Source organism: Phocoena sinus, chromosome 3, assembly GCF_008692025.1.
Source record: "Phocoena sinus isolate mPhoSin1 chromosome 3, mPhoSin1.pri, whole genome shotgun sequence".
In the NCBI taxonomy this organism is placed as follows: Eukaryota; Metazoa; Chordata; class Mammalia; order Artiodactyla; family Phocoenidae; genus Phocoena; species Phocoena sinus.
Window position 1 is genome coordinate 3,079,927 of NC_045765.1, and position 20,339 is coordinate 3,100,265.

Sequence of the window (20,339 nt, forward strand, 5' to 3'; positions counted from 1 at the left end):
GCCCAGCCGCTCCGCGGCATGTGGGATCTTCCCAGACCGGAGCACGAACCCGTGTCCCCTGCATCGGCAGGCGGACTCTCAACCACTGCGCCACCAGGGAAGCCCGATTCCTACGTTTTTGATTTAGTTAAATCTACTCCTTTCTCAAGGAATAACACACACCCTTGGGGACAATTCTAAAGACACTGACTAATTTGACATTCAGTTCATGGTAGTTTAACATCCTTAGTCACATGTGTGTTTACTGTATCACCTAAGTCATCAGAATCCAGACAAGAGTTGTGCCAAAGTGTTTAAGTACCTTAATTCAGGTAAATGACAAAAACATCTGCTGAAGGCCCGCAATTACCTGTTTTACCAGTTAAGTGCTCAAACTTCTCCTCTGGAAGGTAATCTTAATAGAAAACCTAACATTCAAGTGATTCTCCGCATCTCACTAAATAATGCACCGGAGAAAGAGAGAAAGAAAAGGAGAAAGAGAAAGGAGAGAGAAAGGAAAGAAAGCAGTGGCAGCAAGCAGGCAGAGGGGCAGAACATTTCCAAAAGGGTGTGGTCTCTCACAGCCTAGCCTAGTCCTGCTGCTGTAACTAAGCACTGGCAATAAGAATGCTGTACCACCAAGGATGATGGAAACAGGGAAGGATAACATAAAAATGTAACACTCTGTAGCCATTCTTTCCCTGACCAGCCAACACTACACCTTTCAGACCACTCTGGATACAGAAAGCAGGAAGAGCTCTCTCAACTTCCGCAACCCCTGGTTCCAAGGCCTGACCGAATTCCTCCTGATCCCACAGGAAAGAACACAGCAGCACCACAACAACGGGGTTGAGGGAGGGGTGGACACTAACTTTCCACTAGCCTTACCTATTTTCAACGTGCTGAATGAGAGCATGAAACAACCCTAACAGGCCTGTGGGGCAGCAGGCACCTGTCGCTCAGTTATCTAAGGGGCGGTTTGAATCCAGTCTGTGAGAAACTGGCCCAGGAGGAGGTTCAGCCAGGCTACCAGTTGGCAAGTGACACCAGGGCGACAAAGGAAAGTGGGTAGGGGAGCACCTTCCCCCAGGGATGCCCGCTCTGCCTGCGTCCCCGCCTGGGACCTGGTCTGGAGTGCCAGGTTGAAGGACTGAGACCGCAGACAGGCTCCAAGAAGAAGCCCTGGAGAATGATGTGCATGTGTACATTTGGGGTACAGACACACCCATGTGTCTCTACCCACAGAGCCCTCCTTCCCCAGGCTGCTTCCCATCCCTGCCCACCCCCATTCCTGGCTCTTCCCTAGGCCCCTGTCTACCAGGAGATCTTAAAATATCCAGTCGCCTCCTCCACTGAGTTTCCAGGTCCCTCTACCCTTCCTTACTGTTCTCCCTCCCCAGGAAGCCCCAGGTGCCCACTCTCCTATTGGGTCTCAGGACTTCACTCAGGTCAAGACCGCTACGCCATCAAGTCTCTGCCCGCCCCTCCAGTCAGGGCTCTATCCCCCTCCCCCATGCCTCTGCCTCTCCCCCCGTCACCCTCTCAGGTCTCCGTGTTCTCTAACACCCCCTCCCCCCATCAGGGTTCTTACCTCCAAACCCCACATCCCCCTGCCTGGCCAGGAACCCCTCCAGGGCTGTCTTCCCTCCCATCTCCACTCCGCTCTCCCTCCCCTCCCCGAGGTCTCTGCTCCACCCTCTGCCCCGCCAGGTGCACTCCCAGATCTCTGTCTTCTCCCCACCCCCACCCCAAGTCAGGAGGCTTGACCTCCCCACCCTCCGTCCTTGGCCCTTTCCCCTCCCCAAGTCCGGCCAGGTACCCTCCCAGGCAGCCCCACCTCTCGTCAGATCTCGGCGCCCCCTCAGGTCCATCCCCGCGACAAGCCCAGAACCCTCTCCCACGTCAGGAGCCCCTCTGCTCTCCCCGACAGTTACAACTCGGGGCCGCGGCTTCCCCGGGGCCGGGGCAGCGCGGGCGGCGCGGGGGCCATTACCTGTACTGCGAGCCGGCGCCCTGCGCGAAGCCGTAATAATTACTCGCCGCCATCTTGGCTTCTCCACAGCGCGCCCGCTGACCCGGAGGCGCGAAGGGGCGGGGCCGCCGGCGCGTGACGTCATCCGGCCCGCGCCCAGGCCTCGTGCCGCTTGCGCCCCGCCACGCGCTCCAGGCCCCGCCCCCCGCGCGAAGCTTGCGCCTTCTCGCTTCCTAGTCTGCGCCTGGGGGCGTGTCTTTGCCTCGAGCCCTCCCCGCCGCAAGCCCCGCCCCTTGCTTGGAATCCCACCTTCCCTGTGAGCGCCCAGTATCCGGGGTCTTTGGCTCCACCCCCTCCTTCCCGCCACGCCCCAGATCCGGCCCTCTCTGTTTCCGTTCAAGCCCCGCCCCTCGCCGCAAGCCCCGCCCCTTATCGGATTCCCCTCCTCTTTAACCTCTCAGCTTGGGGATTTCTAGGCTGGAAGTGATTTTCCTTTTTGTGCCCTCGGGTGGATTTGGTTGCCCCGCTGACCGTTTCTGGCTGGGTGAATGTTGGCCCTACTGATACGGCCAAGTCCTGCTTGTCCCTTCAGCAGCCCCCTGGGTGCCAGTCTTTTCGTGGAGCCTTCTAAGGCTCCAGTACCTAAAATTCTGTGGCTCTAAATTAGTGCTTCTCAACTGGAGTGTTTTGCCCCCAGAGGAGAGTGGGCAGTGTCTGGGGACATCTGTGGTTGTCACGACTGGGGGTGCTCCTGGCATTAAGTGGATGGGGACCAGGGATGCTGCTCAATGCCCCACAGTTCCCAGGAGGGCCCCCACGACAGAGAATGACCTGGCACCAACGTCAGCAGTGCCAAGGTGGAGAAACCCTATTCTAAGGGTAATTCATTTTGAGGGCTATTTCTTGACCCACTTACCATAGGCAGGGCCATCTTGGGGGGGGGTGCAACAGTAAGCTGCATGGCACCAGTCCTCAAGAACTTAGATTCAGGGAAGCAGATCATAACCAAACTATTACAATTAAGGTAGTCTTTGGTTAAGAACAGATTTATTGAGATATAATTCATGTACCATACAATTCGCCCAACTAAGGTGTGCAATTCAGTGGTTTTTAGTATATTCACAAAGTTGTGCCACCATCACGACTAATTCCAGAACATTTTCATCACCCAAGAATAAACCATGAACTCTTAACAGTCACTTCCCCACCCCCACCCCAGCCCCTGGCCACCATTAGTTTGCTTTCTGTCTCTATGGATTTGCCAGTTCTGGACATTTCCTATAAATGGAATATTAGTCAGCAATAAAAAGGCATAAACTCTTGATACACACCACAACTTGGATAAAGCTCTAGAGAATTATGCTGAGTGGGAAAAGTTCCATTTACATAAAATTCTTGAAAGGTCAAAAATCATAGAAATGGAGAACATATTTGTGATTTCTAGGGGTTAAGGACATGGGGGGGGTAATGGGGACTGGGGGTAGCTATAAAAGGGCAACATGAGAGATCCTGTGGTGATTGAAATGTTCCATATCTTGACTATGTCAAAAGCAATAGTGCTACTGCATTATACTATAATTTTGCAAGATGTTACCATTGGGTAACATGGTGGAAAAGGGTACATGGGATCTCTCTGTGTGATTTTTTACAACCCCATGTGAATCTACAATTATTTCAAGTTTTTATATTAATTTTTTAAAGGCAAAAAAAAAGAGTACATTTACCAACCGTGGTGGGGTGGTGTTCTTTTGCCACCCTTCTAAGCAGGCACAGGGCTAGTTAATTCTTGGATGGAAACCATGGCAAGCCCAGGGTGCCAAGGAAAGCCGTATGGGTGATTTAGTGGATGGCATTCTTCCATTTGTGTCTTAATGACCATGTGTGGCCACAAGAAACAATCTAGTGCGTCTGGCAAACGCAGCTCTCCTGCCATGCCCTGGCTAAAGGCCAGCGTGGTAATTACACATGGCCTCCCTCCAATTCCCTGTAGCTCTAACTAGATAACCCAGGCTGCATGCCTTTTACAGAAGCAGGTCTGTTTTGATGTTTTCTCTGGTTGCATAATATCTTTTCTTTCCTGTTATTTGCTATAGGCATCGTGCTAAATGCTTTACATGCATAATCTTATCTAGTCCTCACAATAGCCCTCAGAAGTAGGTATAGTTGATTCTCGTTATTGGCAGCAGTTCTGTTCTATAAAGTTGCTGCAAACACTGAAATAGCAAAATACTGACCCATTGCTCCTAGGGGAAATACAGGGTTAGGTTCCTGCGAGCCTCTGGTCACAACATTTTCATCAACTGATCAATACATAACCTTGTGTTACATGTTTTTTTTGTTGTTTGTTTAAAGGCTTCTTATTTAATATACATTGTAGATTCCTTAACATTGAACTCACATTCCAGAGCACTATAACTCACACCTCAGTGAAGCTTATCTAACATGCTTATTTTCTCCATAAGGGCACAGCACAGCCTTCTTGTGCTAACAAACACTAGACAGCATTTCAGCACCATGTGTGGGGGCCATTATAAATAGCCAAATCACCAAAAAAAAAAAAAGCACAAAAATGTTAAAAGCACGGCACTAAATAGACCCAAAAAAGGACAGCTGTTTACGGCCTAGGCTGGAATAAACATCATCTGGTTCAACCTCAGCTGACAGCACATGCACTCAGATTTTTTCACTTCTCTGTGTTGTCTACAAATGACCCTGGAAGCACCATGAGTATTAATTTTGGGGGTTACAAATAAATTTCAGCCAGTAGGCAAATTTACAAATACTGTGAATAATGAGGATCAAATGTATTTGTATGAATCCCCTTTGCAAATCAGGAAAAGGAGGTTTAGTAATTTCATTGCCTCAACAAACTCCACTGAGAACTAACTTCGTTTCAGGTATTCTTCTAGGGCAGGGTTTCTCAACGACCGCACCATTGATATTTCAGACTAGATAATTCTCTTGGGGAAGGGGCTGTCCTGTGCACTGTAGAGTGTTGAGCAGCATCTCTGGTCTTTACCCACTGGATGCCAGAATCACCTCCATCCCCCAAGTCATGATAACCAAAAATGTCCCCAGACATCACCAGATGTCCCATGGGGGGGTAAAATCACCCACAGGTGAGAACCACTGGTCTAGGGATTAAAGATATAACAATGACAAAATGAAACATCTCTGATCTCAAGAAACTTACATTCTCGGGGAATGGGGCTGGGGAGTTAGTGTTTCATGGGGACAGAGTTTTGGTTTGGGAAGATGAGAAAGTTCTGGAGATGGATGGTGGGGATGGTTACACATTGTGAATGGAATTAATGCCACTGAACTTTACATTTAAAAATGATTAGAATGGCAAACTTTATGTTATGCGTATATATTAAAATATATAACCACCATTAACGATAAACCAGACGACGGCCAATCTTGGTTCACGCAGCGGCTCGGTGGCGGGCTGCAGCACCACGGACAGCTCCCAGCGCGCTCTCAGGGAGGAAGAGCTGCTGCTTTACAAATGTCCTTCTGTTCCAAATGTTTTTCTCCCCTTTCTTCATCCATCCAACTCCTACTCACTCCTCAGCGCCCAACCCACACGGTCACCACCCCTGCCCCACTCTGAGAAATCTCCCCATGTGCCCCCCAAGCCACTCTGCTCCAAAGATGTCAGCCCAGACTCCCTTGCCCATCTGCTTCTCCGAGTGGAAGTTCTACGAAAGCAAAAAGTCTTCCTCACGTTTCGGACCCCAGTGCCCAGTACTAGAACAAACCTGGATTTCCCGCTCAGTGTCTCTTCCCAGAGCGCCACGTCCTCCAGCCAAGAGGTGCAAAGTCCAGATCTTGTGCTGGAGTCTCTGGGCTCTCCTTCTCTGCTGTGGGGCGGTTGCCTTTATGCCTTTGGCTTGGAGGGGGACCGACCCTGATGCAGTGAGTGGGGTAGCCACGTGAATAGAGTGTTGTCTGAGACCCACAAGGGGAGCCAGCGTCCGTGCATTCTACCTGCATTTCCCGAACATCTCCTTTGTGACGCGTGCTACTGCCTTGGCACATTACAGTGTACAAAACCAACCAAGTCCCTTTTGAAATTTCTATTCCAAGCGGGTGTGTGTGTGTGTGTGTGTGTCCTAGAATAAACAAAGAAACAAGTAAATAATCTCAAATAGTGGTAAGTGTTATGAAAAAAGACTCATCAGGTTCCTCAATACCGTAAACATAGAATTAGTATATGATGCAGCATTGCCACTCCCAGGTATATACCCCAAAGAACTGAAAACAGGGATTCAAATAAAACCATGTACACCCATGTTCACAGCAGCACTATTCACAACAGCCAAAATGTAGAAACACTTTTTGTTTATCCACTGGTGAATGGATAAACAAAAAGTGGCACATGCACACAATGATATATATGATTCAGCCATAAAAACGAATGAAGCACTGACACACATCACAATGTGGATGATCCTTGAAAAATGATGCTCAGTGAGAGAAGCTAGACACAAAAGATGGCATAGTAGATTATTCCATTTATATGAAATATCCAGAACAGGCAAATCCACAGAGACGGAAAGTGGATTAGTGGTTGCCAGGGGCTGGGAAGGGAGACGTAAGAGACTGCTTAATGGGTACGGGTTTCCATTTGGGGTGATGAAAAAGTTCTGGAACTAGACAGTGCTGATGGTGGCACAACACTGAACATACTTAATGTCACTGAACTATACACTTTCAAGTGGTTAAAATGGTAAACTTTACATTATGTGTATTTTACCACAGTAAAAAAGAAAAAAAATTTTTTAAAAACTGAAAAACAAATCAGACTAGATAATGGGATGGAAGGTGATGGAGTGAGAGGCAAGGTAGGCGGTGAGATTAGGAAAGGCCTCTTTGAGGAGATTACTTCTGAGCTGACACCTGAATAATGCAAACATCTGGGGGAAGAGCGTACCTGGCAGAGGGAGCAGCTTGTGCAAAGGCCCTGTGGTGGGAATGAGCCTGATGTGTTCACAGAACAGGCGAAAACCATCACAGTGATTAAGAGGGGCAGGAGGTAACAACAGGCATCCATTCCTACTTAGGATCATGTATTGATATTAGTTTCCTGCCATAACAAAGTACCACGAACTAGGTGGCTCAAAACAATAGCTTTTTTTTTTTTTTCTCTCACAGTTTTGGAGGCCAGAAGTCTGAAATCAAGGTATTGGCAGGGTTGGCTTCTCCTGGGGATGTGCCCCCCCCCTTCTCTTCTCTTATGAAGTCACTTGTCATGGGATTTAGGGCACATCTTAAATCCAGGATGATCTCATGTGGAGATCCTTAACTTAATTCCATCTGCAAAGACCCTTTTTTCCAAATAAGGTCACATTCACAAGTTCCAGGGGTTAGGACATGGACATATCTTTGGTGGGGGGGGGGGCACCATTCAACCTGCTAACAGTCTAAAAATAAAAACAGCAACAGCAAGAAACACGCATAGAACTTTTCTCATACTGCGGCACTGTGCCAAGCACCCTCCCTGCATCACTTCATTAAATGCCGAAAGGCCAGTACCTTAATGTTTCCATTTCACAGATGAGGAAACTGAGGTCCAGGAAGTGTGATCACTTACCCAACCAAGTCCCCAGCCAGTGGCTGAGCCAGTGTCCCGATCCACTTATGGTTTGATTTCAGAGGGTGCACTCTTAACTCTATACCATTCTATGGTCTTCCAGGGAGGGGCTGACGCACGCACACCTGCAGGGGGCGCCTTTCCCTCGGAGGCCCCGAGCGAATGTGTCTGAGAAGGTTCTGTCTCCCCAGCACCCAGCCCGGTCTTCGGCCCATGGCTCATCGTAAGTGGTCGGCTGAGGGACCCATGAAATGGGTCCATGAGGATATTATTTCCTCCATCCCTCTTAATCTAAGGAATGAGGCCATCGCTGCCACTTATTTATTTGTTCCTTGTTTTGTTTTTAAATCTGTGATGCGCCATCAGGAAATCATTTCCGCTTCTACCCCTGGTGAGGCTCTTGGAAATGCTCCCCTCTCAGCCAATGGAGAGCACCGATTCTGGCAGGGGGCTGTGCTTTTTGGTCAGCCCTGCCCCCATCCACCCACCCTGCACACAAAAGCAGCATAATTAACTGTCTTAAGGAAGCCGAGCCTCCGCCAGCTGCGAGCTGGCAAGAAGAAAATACCTCGGAGGCACGAGGACCAGGGACGCAGCCGCAGCCGAGTGAGGGGGAGCCGACCGCTGACTGCAAGCTGTTCCCCACCCGTGGACAAAAGCGCCCATCCGCGCCCGTCGCATTGCCCTGGGTGACCTTCCTTGGATGCGGAGTCCGCGCCAGAGTGCATCTTCCTCGGATGCTCTGAAGGCGAGGGATGCCCGGCTGCATCCGCCCAAGGCTCTTCTTTGTTTGCGCGTAACCGGGAGAGGCCGCGGAGGTAGCCGGGACTCACGCGGAGGTGAATCCACTTTCTTTCTCCCCGCCCTGCCGAGGAAGATTGTCCGCAGGTATCCGCTGCTACAAACCCCCTTCTGGCAGATGGGGCGGGTGGGAGCAGAGAACCAGGGTCTTGTGATTCTTGGGATGCTACCAGCTCCATTTTACCCCACGCGGAGAAAAGCATCCGCCCCACACACACCCCCACAGTTCACCTCCCATGCCCACCGTTCACCTGGATGGCAGAGGACTGCACCATTTCCGGGACGTGCTTAGAGATTAGGCAGCTCAAACCCTCAGCCCCTCTCTGGGACGCTTCCTGAGAGACCGAAATGTACACGTCCCACCTCTGTGCATTTCCTATTTATAACGCCGTGAGCGGATTTGGAAAAGGATTTGATAGATGTGTACGTAAAAGCTTGCCTGTGGGGTGGGGAGGAAGGGAAACGGTTGAAGACAGAGATTCCTCCTCCTCTGCCTGAACTTGTATGTGATGTGCTGATAATTCAGCACCACAGCGGGAAGGCACGCTTCTCAGCTCCCCCTCGCTGCCTTATTTGCCGTCCTCGAACGTGAAGTCGGGATCAGAGGGCGGGAGCGTCCGGGGCCCTGCGGTCACCCACCCACACCCCTCATTTAGAGGATCGTTGGGCCAACATGTGTGGCCCCAGTCTCAGCTGTGGGTGGGGTGGAGGTGGGTGGTCCTTTCTGGGGGTTGAGGTCACACCCAGCTCAGGATAAGGAAAACAGACGCAAAGACCACTCCCTTCAGAAAGGAAATGAATTTCCATTGATGGGAACTTTCCCTTGCAGTAAGTTCCTGGGCAGTTGTTGCCCACAGCATCAGGAAGACATCTCTCTCTCTCTCTCTCTTTTCCGTACTGCGTCTTACTGTCCCTCCTCCATGAATGAATGACGACATTCAGGGCAGTGACAAGAATGGAGTGAGAAACTCTCACTGAAGTGGGGGAGGGTCGAATTTCAGATATCCCGTCCCCCTGCCTGGCCCTCACCTGTCTCCGGCTCCCTCTGAGCCCCAATCCCAAATGCAGAACCTCCATCCACAGGGGCTTAGGTCCAGAGAGGGGCTCTGGAAGACACACCCAAACTAAGAGCCACCCACCAGCTCTAGAGGGGCAGCCGCAGTGAGTGGGGACGGGGGAGGGGGGAGGGGCTGGAGGCGGGACCTTAGGTGCTGGCAAGTGAGGTTGACAACTTCTCAATCTCAGATCTATGGACATTTGGGGCCAGATCATTCTTGGTCATGGGGTACCATCTGGGGCACTGTAGGGCACTGAGCAGCATCCCTGGTCTCCACCCACTTGATGTCAGTAGCACACCGCCCCCCCCACCCCCACCCCCCCGCACTTGTGACAACCCAAAATGCCTCCAAACATTGCCAGATGTCTGGTGGGGGAAGGCAGAATCACTGCCCGTTGACAACCACTGGTTTAAAAGCTCAGAACCTGCACTAGTGGTTGAGTCATAAGATCCTGGGGGATCCTTTCTAGACCAATTCTTTCATTCACAGGCAGGGAAACTGAGACAGCGGAAGTCTGCCATGCCCCAGGATAGACCCAAATTCAGTCCCACTCGGCAGTTCTCACCACACTCCCAGACAGCCCAGGGCTCAAGCCCCACCTAGAGTGCTGCCTCCACCCCATCCTTGCCCCCAGCTGGTTCCTGGCATTTTGTGGTTGGTACAAATGATGATCCTGATTTCCAGCCCCAGGCACTTTCCGCACTTCCTTTTTCAGTCCTAGGGTCAGTTGTCACGACTTGCTTCTTCGTTGGGGGAAGGGAGGGGACAGAGGGGCAGGACAGGTGGGCTGCAGCAGATAGAGGTGGGTTGGCGTTAACCAGGTCTTGTCTGAATGTCAATCCCAGAAAGGAAGCTTAATTATATCAGTCATTAACACTAAATGACTAAACGTCATTTAGTGTAAATGACTTTAATTGGATTTATTGCTTCCTAGCTGAAGCCCAAGGTAAGGGAGGGATGGTGAACCTTGCAGAGGATGGATTTCAGAGCTTCAAAGGGGGGCTGCTTTTAGCTGGAGGCTCAGCCCCTCCTTTGGTTTCAAACTCCAGACCCACATGGGTGTTCAACTTTCTATGCCTCTGTTTTCTCACTGGTGAAATGGAGAAGCCTCATGGGGCTGGGCAATGATTCAATAAGACAATGGACACAAGAGCTCTTTGCAGATCCATCTCTGAAGTTCTGTGTGTGAGTGGGGAATTGTCGTTATGATGATTGTCCAGTAAAACCTCCATCCACTGCCCTCCTTCAGGATTCATCCTTGCTTCAAGTCGGTCCTTGCTTCCCAGCTCCCATGGGGACCACTGAAGCCACGCTCCGGATGGAAAACGTGGACGTGAAGGAAGAATGGCAGGACGAAACTCTGCCCAGGTACAGCTCCCTAGGTGTGCGTGTCAGACGTGGAAGGAGTGGGCCCGACGCTGCTCCCAGGTGTGAGGCAGAGGCACCCCAGTTGATCGGGCCAAGTGCATAATTGATATTTGCTGAATTATTTAAGATTGATTTCCCACCTCCCTACCCCACCCATCCCTGCCCAAAGTGCCAAAATAGCTCCCATTCCCACACTATCATAAGAATTCTAAACATTCTTCTAAAACCATCTCATGGGCGGTTACAGTATTCTTACCTGGGTTCCCATGAATTCAGGTAACAGCGTGTTTTTACCTGCAGCAGCCAGAGGGACCCTGTCATACCCCTTAAAAGCCCTGCGGCAGGGACTTCTCTGGCGGTTCAGTGGTTAAGACTCTGTCCTCCTAATGCAGGGGGCCCGGGTTCTATCCCTGTTCAGGGAACTAGATCCCTCATGCCACAGCTAAAGATCCCGCACGTGGCAATGATGATCCCGCGTGCTGCAACTAGGACCCGGCACAGCCAAAACAAAGCAAAAGGCATGGGGGCTTCCCTGGTGGCGCAGTGGTTGAGAGTCCGCCTGCCAATGCAGGGGACGTGGGTTCGTGCCCTGGTCCAGGAAGATGCCGTGGAGCGGCTGGGCCTGTGGGCCATGGCCGCTGAGCCTGCGCGTCCGGACCCTGTGCTCCACAACGGGAGAGGCCACAACAGTGAGAGGCCCACATACCGCAAAAAAAAAAAAAAAAAAAAAGGCACGGAAACAGATTCTCCCCCAGAGCCTCCAGGAGGAACCAGCCCTGCCAGTGAAACTGATTTCAGACTTACTTCTTTGTCTAGATTCTTAAGAAAATACATACGTGTCGTGTTGTTGTTGTTTTTATTTTTTATTTATTTATTTTTGGCTGCATTGGGTCCTCGTTGCTGCGCACGGGCTTTCTCTAGTTGCGGCGAGCCGGGACTGCTCTTCGTTGTGGTGTGTGGGCTTCTTATCGCGGTGGCTTCTCTTGTTGCAGAGCACGGGCTCTAGGCGCCCGGGCTTCATACGATTGAATATGCTGAGTATTTCACATACTTGTTTACAGTCTGTTCCCCACCATGGAGCCCACGAGAGCAGGGGCCTTTGGTTTGATCACAGGCATACAGCTGATGCTCAGTGGATATTGGGTGAATGGATGACGGTCATTGGTACGAATTCAAAATTGTAGGAAGCAAGCTGTGCGTGCCCACTGCTGAGACACTTGTCTCTCTGTATTCTCCTCTGGCGAGGCGTTGGGTAAAGGAAAATATAGTCAGCACAGGCTCCCCTTAATTCATCAGCTGGATGCAACTGCTCATCGCCCTCCCACTTTTTTTTTTTTTTTTTTGGCCAGCTTGCAGGATCTTAGGATCTTAGTTCCCCAACCAGGGATCAAACCCGTGCCGATGGCAGTGAAAGTGCAGAGTCCTAACCACTGGATCGCCAGGGAATTCCCTCTCCCTCCCACTTTAATGCAAGGAGTTTACCCACAGGAGATGATGCCCAAGAGTTAGTTGCATAACCATCCAGGAAGGAAGAGTCAAAGGGACTGGGCATATTCACCCTGGAAAGGAGAATTTGGAAAGGATCTCAGTTGGTGAAGGTGCTCAGGGCAGAACAAGGGTGATGGACAGGCATGAAAGGGACGCAGGTTTGAGTCTAAAGTAGACTCTTTGGACTCAAATGGTCCAATCTGTGCATGCTTTGTACGGCCAGCCGGCCCATTCAAAAGCAAAATGGGCTGATGGGGGAGGTCTGGAAATTCCTGTCCACCTGTCCCAGGAGAAGCTGTGATGTCAAGGGCATCACCCCCTCATTTGAGAATCTTTAGCCCTCTCTCCAGTCTAGTCGTTTTCAGTGTCAATGTTTCACGCACATCCTTATGATTCTTAAAGCGATAGATGGGGACTTCCCTGGTGGTGTGGTGGTTAAGAATCCGCCTGCCAATGCCAAGGACACAAGTTCGATCCCTGGTCCGGGAAGATCCCACATGCCGTGGAGCAACTAAACCCATGTGCCACAACTACTGAGCCAGTGCTCTAGAGCCTGAATGCCACAACTACTGAGCCCGTGTACTGCAACTACTGAAGCCCATGTGCCTAGAGCCCATGCTCCACAACAAGAGAAGCCACCGCAATGAGAAGCCCATGCACCGCAACGAAGAGTAGCCCCCGCTGGCCACAACTAGAGAAAGCCCGCGTGCAGCAACGCAGCCAAAAATAAATAAAAATAAAAAATAAAGTGATAGATCCCCACCTCAGAATAGCCGAGAATCTCTTGTCTGCACAGTACCGTTGTCTTCAGGAAGACAAGTATTTCGGGAAAGAGACGGCGACTTCATTGGAGCCGACCTCCTGTTCTTTCACTGTTAAAATGTTCTTCGTTCTACATTCCCTCTTATAAGTATTTCTCTTTAACTCAATACAAGGAGTGCTGATGCCTGGATTTGTAGAAAGGGGTCTGATGACACCCGGACCTGGCAATTTGGGCGAATTAAGGACTGTTTTTATCAGGGGCTCCTGATGTGGCTAGGAATGCTCCAGAATGGACAAGAGCCACCTTGGGGAGCTGTCCCTCGTTCCCGGCATGGGAGATCTGTTTCCTCCCATGGAAAAGGTGGAAACAGATGGGATGATCTCTGTGGGTTCCTTCCAGCACCAAACACCTGGGGTTTGGAGGCATCTCCAACCAGTGTCAGCATCATTTACCCTGTGGTCCCGTGAACCCTGGCCCCTGTCCGAGACCAAAGCGTCCCTCCGTCTGGACTTTGAGAACCTTCTGATTCAACCCTGCCTGCCCAGGTGGCAAACCCCAACCCTTCCTGGACATAAAAAAAATTCTCTGATGACAGCACAGGACTCACCTTGCTCACTCTAATTTTATTTCAAGCAACACAGTGGAACCAAGAGGGTACGAGCTGTGGAACCGGACAGCCGTGGGTTCAGATTCCAATTCTCCAGTGGGCTCGCTTGCCCACCTTGGGCAGCTCTTCGAGCATCTTTGTGCCTCAGTTTTCCTATCTGTAAAATAGGGACAATCATTCCTGGCTCACGAAGTTGTCGCGAGAAGTCGATGAGGTATGAGTTGCGAGGCAGCTGAGCCAGGCTGTCTAGATGCAGAGGGCTGCCCACGGGACTTGCTGCCCTCAGCCTCATTCTTTTTATCAGCCTGTACCTTGTTCACTCTGGTTCCTTTTTCCCATTCCCCCATAAAAGAGACCCTCCTCTCCCAAGTCTTGTTGAGACAAAGTGGAGCTGACTGCAGCTGCAAATGTGAATTTCAAGTGAGTTTCCCCAGCTGCAGAGGGTTCCTCTCCCTTTTCAGTAGTTCAGTGTTTGCAGGATAGTGGCCTGGCTGTGCAGCCCTGGGGTCAGGGACATGCCTTCGTCAAGGCTCTGTCCTCCTCGTTCTGGGAGAAATGAGTACAGCTCCTTATACAGCGTCCAGCTGCAGCTCAACATAAGCACCTCTGTCTGATGCCAGACAACCCACAATTCTATTCCTTCGAGCTCAATGATCCCTTCCTGGGTGGATCCTCGAGCTGCCCCGGGTGTGTCTGGGTGCTCGCCCTTCGAGCTGCCCCGGGTGTGTCTGGGTGCTCGCCCTGTGCCCATAGCCCCCTCCTGCTGCCATTGCCTTGCGGCGTCTTCCTGCACCTCCTGCTCTTCTGCAGGTACCTGTGGACCCTAGCTGAGAGAGGGCAGCCTGGAGACGATCCATCTCTGCCTTGCTTCCACATTCATTCATTCTAGTGATATGCACCAACTGTATGCCAGGCCCTGGGTGAGACGCTGGGGACACGTGGAGAACAGGAGAGCCGCCCTTGTGGGGTGTTCACAGTCTGGTGCAGAGACAGGCCGTCCCTTATAACCTCACAGACCAATGAAAAATTGCAGCTGGGTTCTTGGCACCTGGAGAGCGCCAGGTGGGGTCTGACTGGGTTGGGGACATTGGGGGAGGCGCTGACCCTGAGCTCTGAAGGATGAAGAGGTATGAACAGGGGAAAGAGGCTGGGGGTAGGGGTCAAGCATTCCAAGCAGAGAGAGCAGCACGTGCAAAGGCCCTGAAGCCAGCGGAAGCAGATCGAGGGACTGAAGAAAAGTTGGGTGGGGAAACTGAGGACCAGGGTGGGAAAGGGCTTGGCCCGGGTCTCACAGCTAAGAAGAGGCAGGTACAGGGTTAGATGTCTGAATGGTGTCTCAGCCTGCTCTGCCTTCTATAACCAAGTGGTCGTGGGTTTTGCTTGTAACTTTTTATTCTTTTTTTTCCTTTTTCTTTTTTAATTGGAGTGTAGGTGATTTAGAATGTTGTGTTAGTTTCTACTGTACAGCAAAGTGAGTCAGTTATACAGATACATATATCCACTCTTTTTTATTTATTTTATTTTTGGCTGCATTGGGTCTTCGTTGCAGTGCATGGGCTTCTCATTGCGGTGGCTTCTCTTGTTGCGGAGCACAGGCTCTAGGCACACAAGCTTCAATAGTTGCAGCACGGGGGCTCAGGAGTTGTGGCACATGGGCTTAGTTGCTCCACAGCATGTGGGATCTTCCCGGACCAGGGATGGAACCCGTGTCCCCTGCATTGGCAGGAGGATTCTTAACCATTCTGTTTGTATCTGCCCACCCCTGCACAGGGCAGGCCAGGCAATGTCCCTCCCCCAGCCCAACACATGCACAGAGGTGATTTCCTGTTGCCCAGCTCAGCAGTCCCTCATGCAGGAGCCGTGGGTTTAGGCCAGGAAGTGATGGCAGGCTCTGAGCAGCCTTAACATCTTCTGCCTTCCTCAACTCCGCCATTCTCTTTCCTGTGCTCCAGCGATGCTGGGCTATCATAGCAGGATACCTCACCCCGGGCAGCTTCAACAGCAGACATTTATTCTCTCACAGCTCCAGAGGCTGGATGTCTGAGATCAAGGTGCCAGCGGTGTTGGCTTCTGGTGAGGGCTCTCTTCCTGGCCTTTTCACTGCATCCTCACGTGGTCTTTCCTCTGTGCTTGCATGTGCCGGGGGAGCTTTCTCGTGGCTCTCCCTCTTCTCGTAAGGTCACAGTCCTAGGGGATCAGGGCCCCAACCTTTTGTTTTTTTTGGCCATGCTGCATGTGTACACAAAACGGGCATGTAAGTTGTCTTCAGTCTCAATCTGAAAAAAAGATGCCTCTTTAAAACCTTCTGACTTAATCTGAAGCTTGCTTTTTTTCTTTTTAAAATGGAGGTGAAATTTACATAACATAAAAAGAACCATTTTATTTTATTTTATTCTGTGCCATGAGCATGTGGGATCTTAGTTTCCCAACCAAGAGGTGATGGTGCTGGGGGAGACCAGAGCAAGATGAATGGACAGAGGTGTTGGAAACTGCAGAGAAGGAAAAGGGGCAGATTTATCTGAGTATCTGAAACCACCAAAGTTGCCAATGGATAATTCTTGAATGCCTTTCAGCAGTTCCCTCTCTGGTTCTCCCGACTTAGCTCTGCAGGAGTCCTGTGATAAGCCCCAGTGCTGCTGGCCCTGCATTGAGCCCTCGAAAAGCCTACTTATGCCCAGAAAGAGTTTTGCTGTTACCCTGCACCAGAGGTGGCCGCCGTCAAACAGAAACAGAGGCTGGAAAGCCCTGGGTGGGAGACTGTGGCAGCACAGCCGATCTTAATGCCGTCAAAGCCCTGGGGCACCAGTTGGGAAGCAGGAGGCATGTTCAAAGGTCCTGAGGCCCACAGTTTATTCCCAATTCCCTTCTTTCACACTGTGAGTAACATTAAGCCAGAGGCTAGGATCTGAGGGTGGAATTCGGTCCAGGAGCCACCTCTGAAGCCAGAACTATTGCAATAACAGCTGATTCCGGGTGACAGGTGTTTCTAGATTTTGGCCTTTCCCCGCCACTTACATAATGTGCCCTCACTTGCTCCTTCCTTCAAAACCCTTGCTGAGGGCTGCTTCTCCCAGGTCCAGGCCCGTGACTCACCAAAGCAAGAGAGGAAGAGGCACTTCCTCCCCTTCAAGGGCTCACAGTCGGCCCAGGAAACAAGCAATTAGCACACAGTACCACAGATTCAGTGCTAAAGGAGGCTTCTGAGGCAGGATGCAGGAGTGGGGTGGATGTCAGATTCAGATGGGGCCTCCTGGAGGACGCTGACCTAGCCTGAGAGGCTGAGCAAGTTCACCAGTCAAAGAAAGCAGGAAGTGGCCCTCTAGGCAGAGGGGGTGGGATGTGCAAAGGCACTGGGGCAGAGAGGACCTTGGCATGGTAGGGGATGCAGTAGGAGAGAAATTTGGATTTCATGCTGACAGGGCGTGTGAGTTTCCCAGAGCTGCCATAACAAAGTACCAAGAACTTGCTTAAAACACAAGAAATGTTTTCTCTCACAGTTCTGGAGGCTAAAAATCCAAAATCAAGGTGTCAGCAGGGCCATACTCCCTATGAAGGCTCTAGGGAAGGATGCTTCCAGCCTCCTCCAGCTTCAGATGGTGGCCGGCAATCCTCGGCCTGCCTTGGCTTGTAGATGCATCACTCCAATCTCTGCCTTCCTCCATCTTTTTATTTTTTAAGCTTGTGTTTTATTTTTACTTTTTAAAATTTTTATTGGAGCACAGTTGATTTACAATGTGTGTTAGTTTCAGGTGTACAGCAGAGTGAATCTGTTATACATATACATATATCCACCCTTTTTCTTTTTTTTTGGCTGCGTTGGGTCTTCATTGCTGCATTCAGGCTTTCTCTAGTTGCAGCAAGTGGGGGCTACTCTCCATTGCAGTGCGTGGGTTTCTCATTGCAGTGGCTTCTCGTGTTGTGGAACACGGCTCTAGGCACGCAGGCTTCAGTTGTTGCAGCACACAGGCTCAGTAGTTGCGGTGCATGAGCTCAGTAGTTGTGGCTCGCGGGCTCTAGAGCGCAGGCTCAGTAGTTGTGATGCATGGGCTTAGTTGCTCTGTGGCATGTGGGCTTCCCAGACCAGGGCTCGAGCCTGTGTCCCCTGCATTGGCAGGCGGATTCTTAACCTCTGCACCATCAGGGAGGTCCTGCATTCTTTTTTAGATTCTTTTCCCATACAGGCCATTAAAGAGTATTCAGTAGAGTTCCCTGTGCTGTATAGTAGGTCCTTATTAGCTATCTCTTCTGTATATAGTAGTATGTATATGTCAATCCCAGTCTCCCAGTTTATCCCTCCCCCCGACCCCCTGGTAACCATAAGTTTATTTTCTACATCTGTAACTCTATTTCTGTTTTGTAAATAAGTTCATTTGTACGCTTTTTGTAGATTCCACATATAAGTGATATCATGTGTTTGTCTTTCTCTGCCTGACTTACTTCCCTCAGTATGACAATCTCTAGGTCCATCCATGTTGCTGCTAATGACATTATTTTGTTCTTTTTTATGGCTGAGTAGTATTCCATTACATATATGAGATTTATTTATTTATCCATCCATTCCTCTGTTGATGGACATTTAGGTTGCTTCCATGTCCTGGCTATTTTAAATAGTGCTGCAGTGAACACTGGGGTGCATGTATCTTTTCGAACTATGGTTTTCTCCGGATATATGCCCAGGAGTGGGATTGCTGGATCATATGGTAGCTCTATTTTTAGTTTTTTGAGGAACCTCCATACTGTTCTCCACAGTGGCTGTACAAATTTACATTCCCACCAACAGTGTAGGAGGGTTCCCTTTTCTCCACACTCTCTCCAGCATTTATTGTTTGTAGATTTTTTGATGATGGCCATTCTGCCCGATATGAGGTGATACCTCATTGTAGTTCTTTTTTTTTAATAAATTTATTTTTTGTTTTTATTTTTGGCTGAGTTGGGTCTTCGTTGCTGTGTGCGGGCTTTCTCTAGTTGCAGCGAGTGGGGGCTACTCTTCGTTGTGGTGCGCGGGCTTCTTATTTTGGTGGCTTCTCTTGTTGCAGAACACGGGCTCCAGGCACGTGGGCTTCAGTAGTTGTGGCACGTGGGCTTCAGTAGTTGTGGCACACGGGCTCTAGAGCACAGGCTCAGTATTTGTGGCGCACGGGCTTAGTTGCTTCGCGGCATGTGGGATCTTCCCGGGCCAGGGCTCGAACCCGTGTGCCCTGAATTGGCAGGCAGATTCTTAACCACTGCGCCCCAGGGAAGCCCCTCATTATAGTTTTTGTTTGTTTGTTTGTTTGTTGCGGTAGGCGGGCCTCTCACTGTTGTGGCCTCTCCCGTTGCGGAGCACAGGCTCCGGACGCGCAGGCTCAGCGGCCATGGCTCACGGGCCCAGCCTCTCCACGGCATGTGGGGTCTTCCCGGACCGGGGCACGAACCTGTGTCCCCTGCATCGGCAGGCGGACTCTCAACCACTGCGCCACCAGGGAAGCCCCCCTCATTGTAGTTTTGATCTGAATCTGCCTCCATCTTCACACAGCCTTCTCCTCTGTGTCTCTGTGTCCAAACTTGCCTCTTCTTACAATCATACCACTGATTGGCTGTAGGGCCCACCTTGATCCAGTATGATGTCATCTCAACTTAATGCTGTCTACAACAACCTTATTTCCAAACAGGTCACATTCCCAGATTCTGGGAGTTAACACCTGAATTATGTTTTGGAGGGGATGCAAGTCAACCCACACCAGAAGAACAAAGCCACACTGTACACCTGGTGGATTAGGGGGAACCCCACTTTTTACATGGGTTTCCCAGCACAGACTGAAAGCAAGTGCTGCAGGGAGCCCTCTGGATCCACTTTGAGTTCGTGAAGGGGCTTCAGCTCTGCATTAGCTGAGGTCTTCCTGGGGCTTGTGGAAATACCAGGTCTCACCTGACCTTGAAAGCTGCAGCCCTGTGGACCTGTGGGGTTTGTTCACATGAGCCGACTGGACACAAGGGGGCAGTAGAGGGCAATGACCGGATTCAGCTCTACCTCTGTGAGTGGTTCGCTCTGCCCTTGGGCATCTTCTGGTTTAGCCTCCGTTTCCTCCTCTGTGAAATGGGCTGCTACCTGCCTCATAGGGATACTGTGAGGAGGAAACAAGATGATGATGCCGTCAACATTCCAACAGAGTGAGTGCCCTGTCCGTGGGGGTAAAGTACGGTTCTAGTTGATTCTAGAACAACAGGGATTACAGCCTCAGACTGATGGAAACAGGGAAGGCAGAGTAAATGAGGGGAAGGAGCCGGAAGGAAATCCTGACACCCAGGTGAGCAGGGGTGGCGGACAGTCAGCTCCTGGTGGCGGTTACCATGCACGAAGCGCAGATCTGATTCAAGAAAAGACTGATATCTAGACGTATCTCTGATTTGACAGCAAATTTAAAATGTTGTGAAATGCTGTGTGGGCAGGATAAAACTAGGGGTGGTGCATCAGCTGTCAGCCTGCAATTTCAGAGCATGATTTTGGGTAACCTTGCAAGTAGGTGGTGTGCCTCCTGTACTCCCGGATCCCGGTCCCGGACTTATTTGTGAGTTACCAGCTGCCCTCCCCATGTTGAGAGCAGGGGTGTCAGCTACAGACCAGAGGGACCAGAGCAACGTGTACACGAAATGGGCGTGTGAGTGGTCTTCAGTCTCAAACTGAAAAAAAGATCCGTCTTTAAAATCTTCTGACTTAATCTAAAGCT

At 50.6% G+C, this 20,339-nt stretch overlaps 2 protein-coding genes across 2 annotated transcripts in view; one reads left to right on the forward strand and one right to left on the reverse strand.

Moving 5' to 3' along the window:
• Positions 1 to 2,037, reverse strand: part of ZFR2 (zinc finger RNA binding protein 2) — a 44,669-nt gene extending 42,632 nt beyond the window's left edge. The window contains exon 1 of the mRNA XM_032628963.1: positions 1,973 to 2,037. Within this exon, the coding sequence (XP_032484854.1) occupies positions 1,973 to 2,025 (53 nt within the window). The 5' untranslated portion in view covers positions 2,026 to 2,037. The remainder of the gene's footprint in view (positions 1 to 1,972) is intronic.
• A 6,263-nt stretch (positions 2,038 to 8,300) lies between these two features.
• The window catches only part of ATCAY (ATCAY kinesin light chain interacting caytaxin), a 36,003-nt gene continuing 23,964 nt past the window's right edge, over positions 8,301 to 20,339 (forward strand). Inside the window, exons 1-2 of the mRNA XM_032626221.1 lie at positions 8,301 to 8,435; positions 10,656 to 10,788. Of these exons, the coding sequence (XP_032482112.1) occupies positions 10,698 to 10,788 (91 nt within the window). The 5' untranslated portion in view covers positions 8,301 to 8,435; positions 10,656 to 10,697. The remainder of the gene's footprint in view (positions 8,436 to 10,655; positions 10,789 to 20,339) is intronic.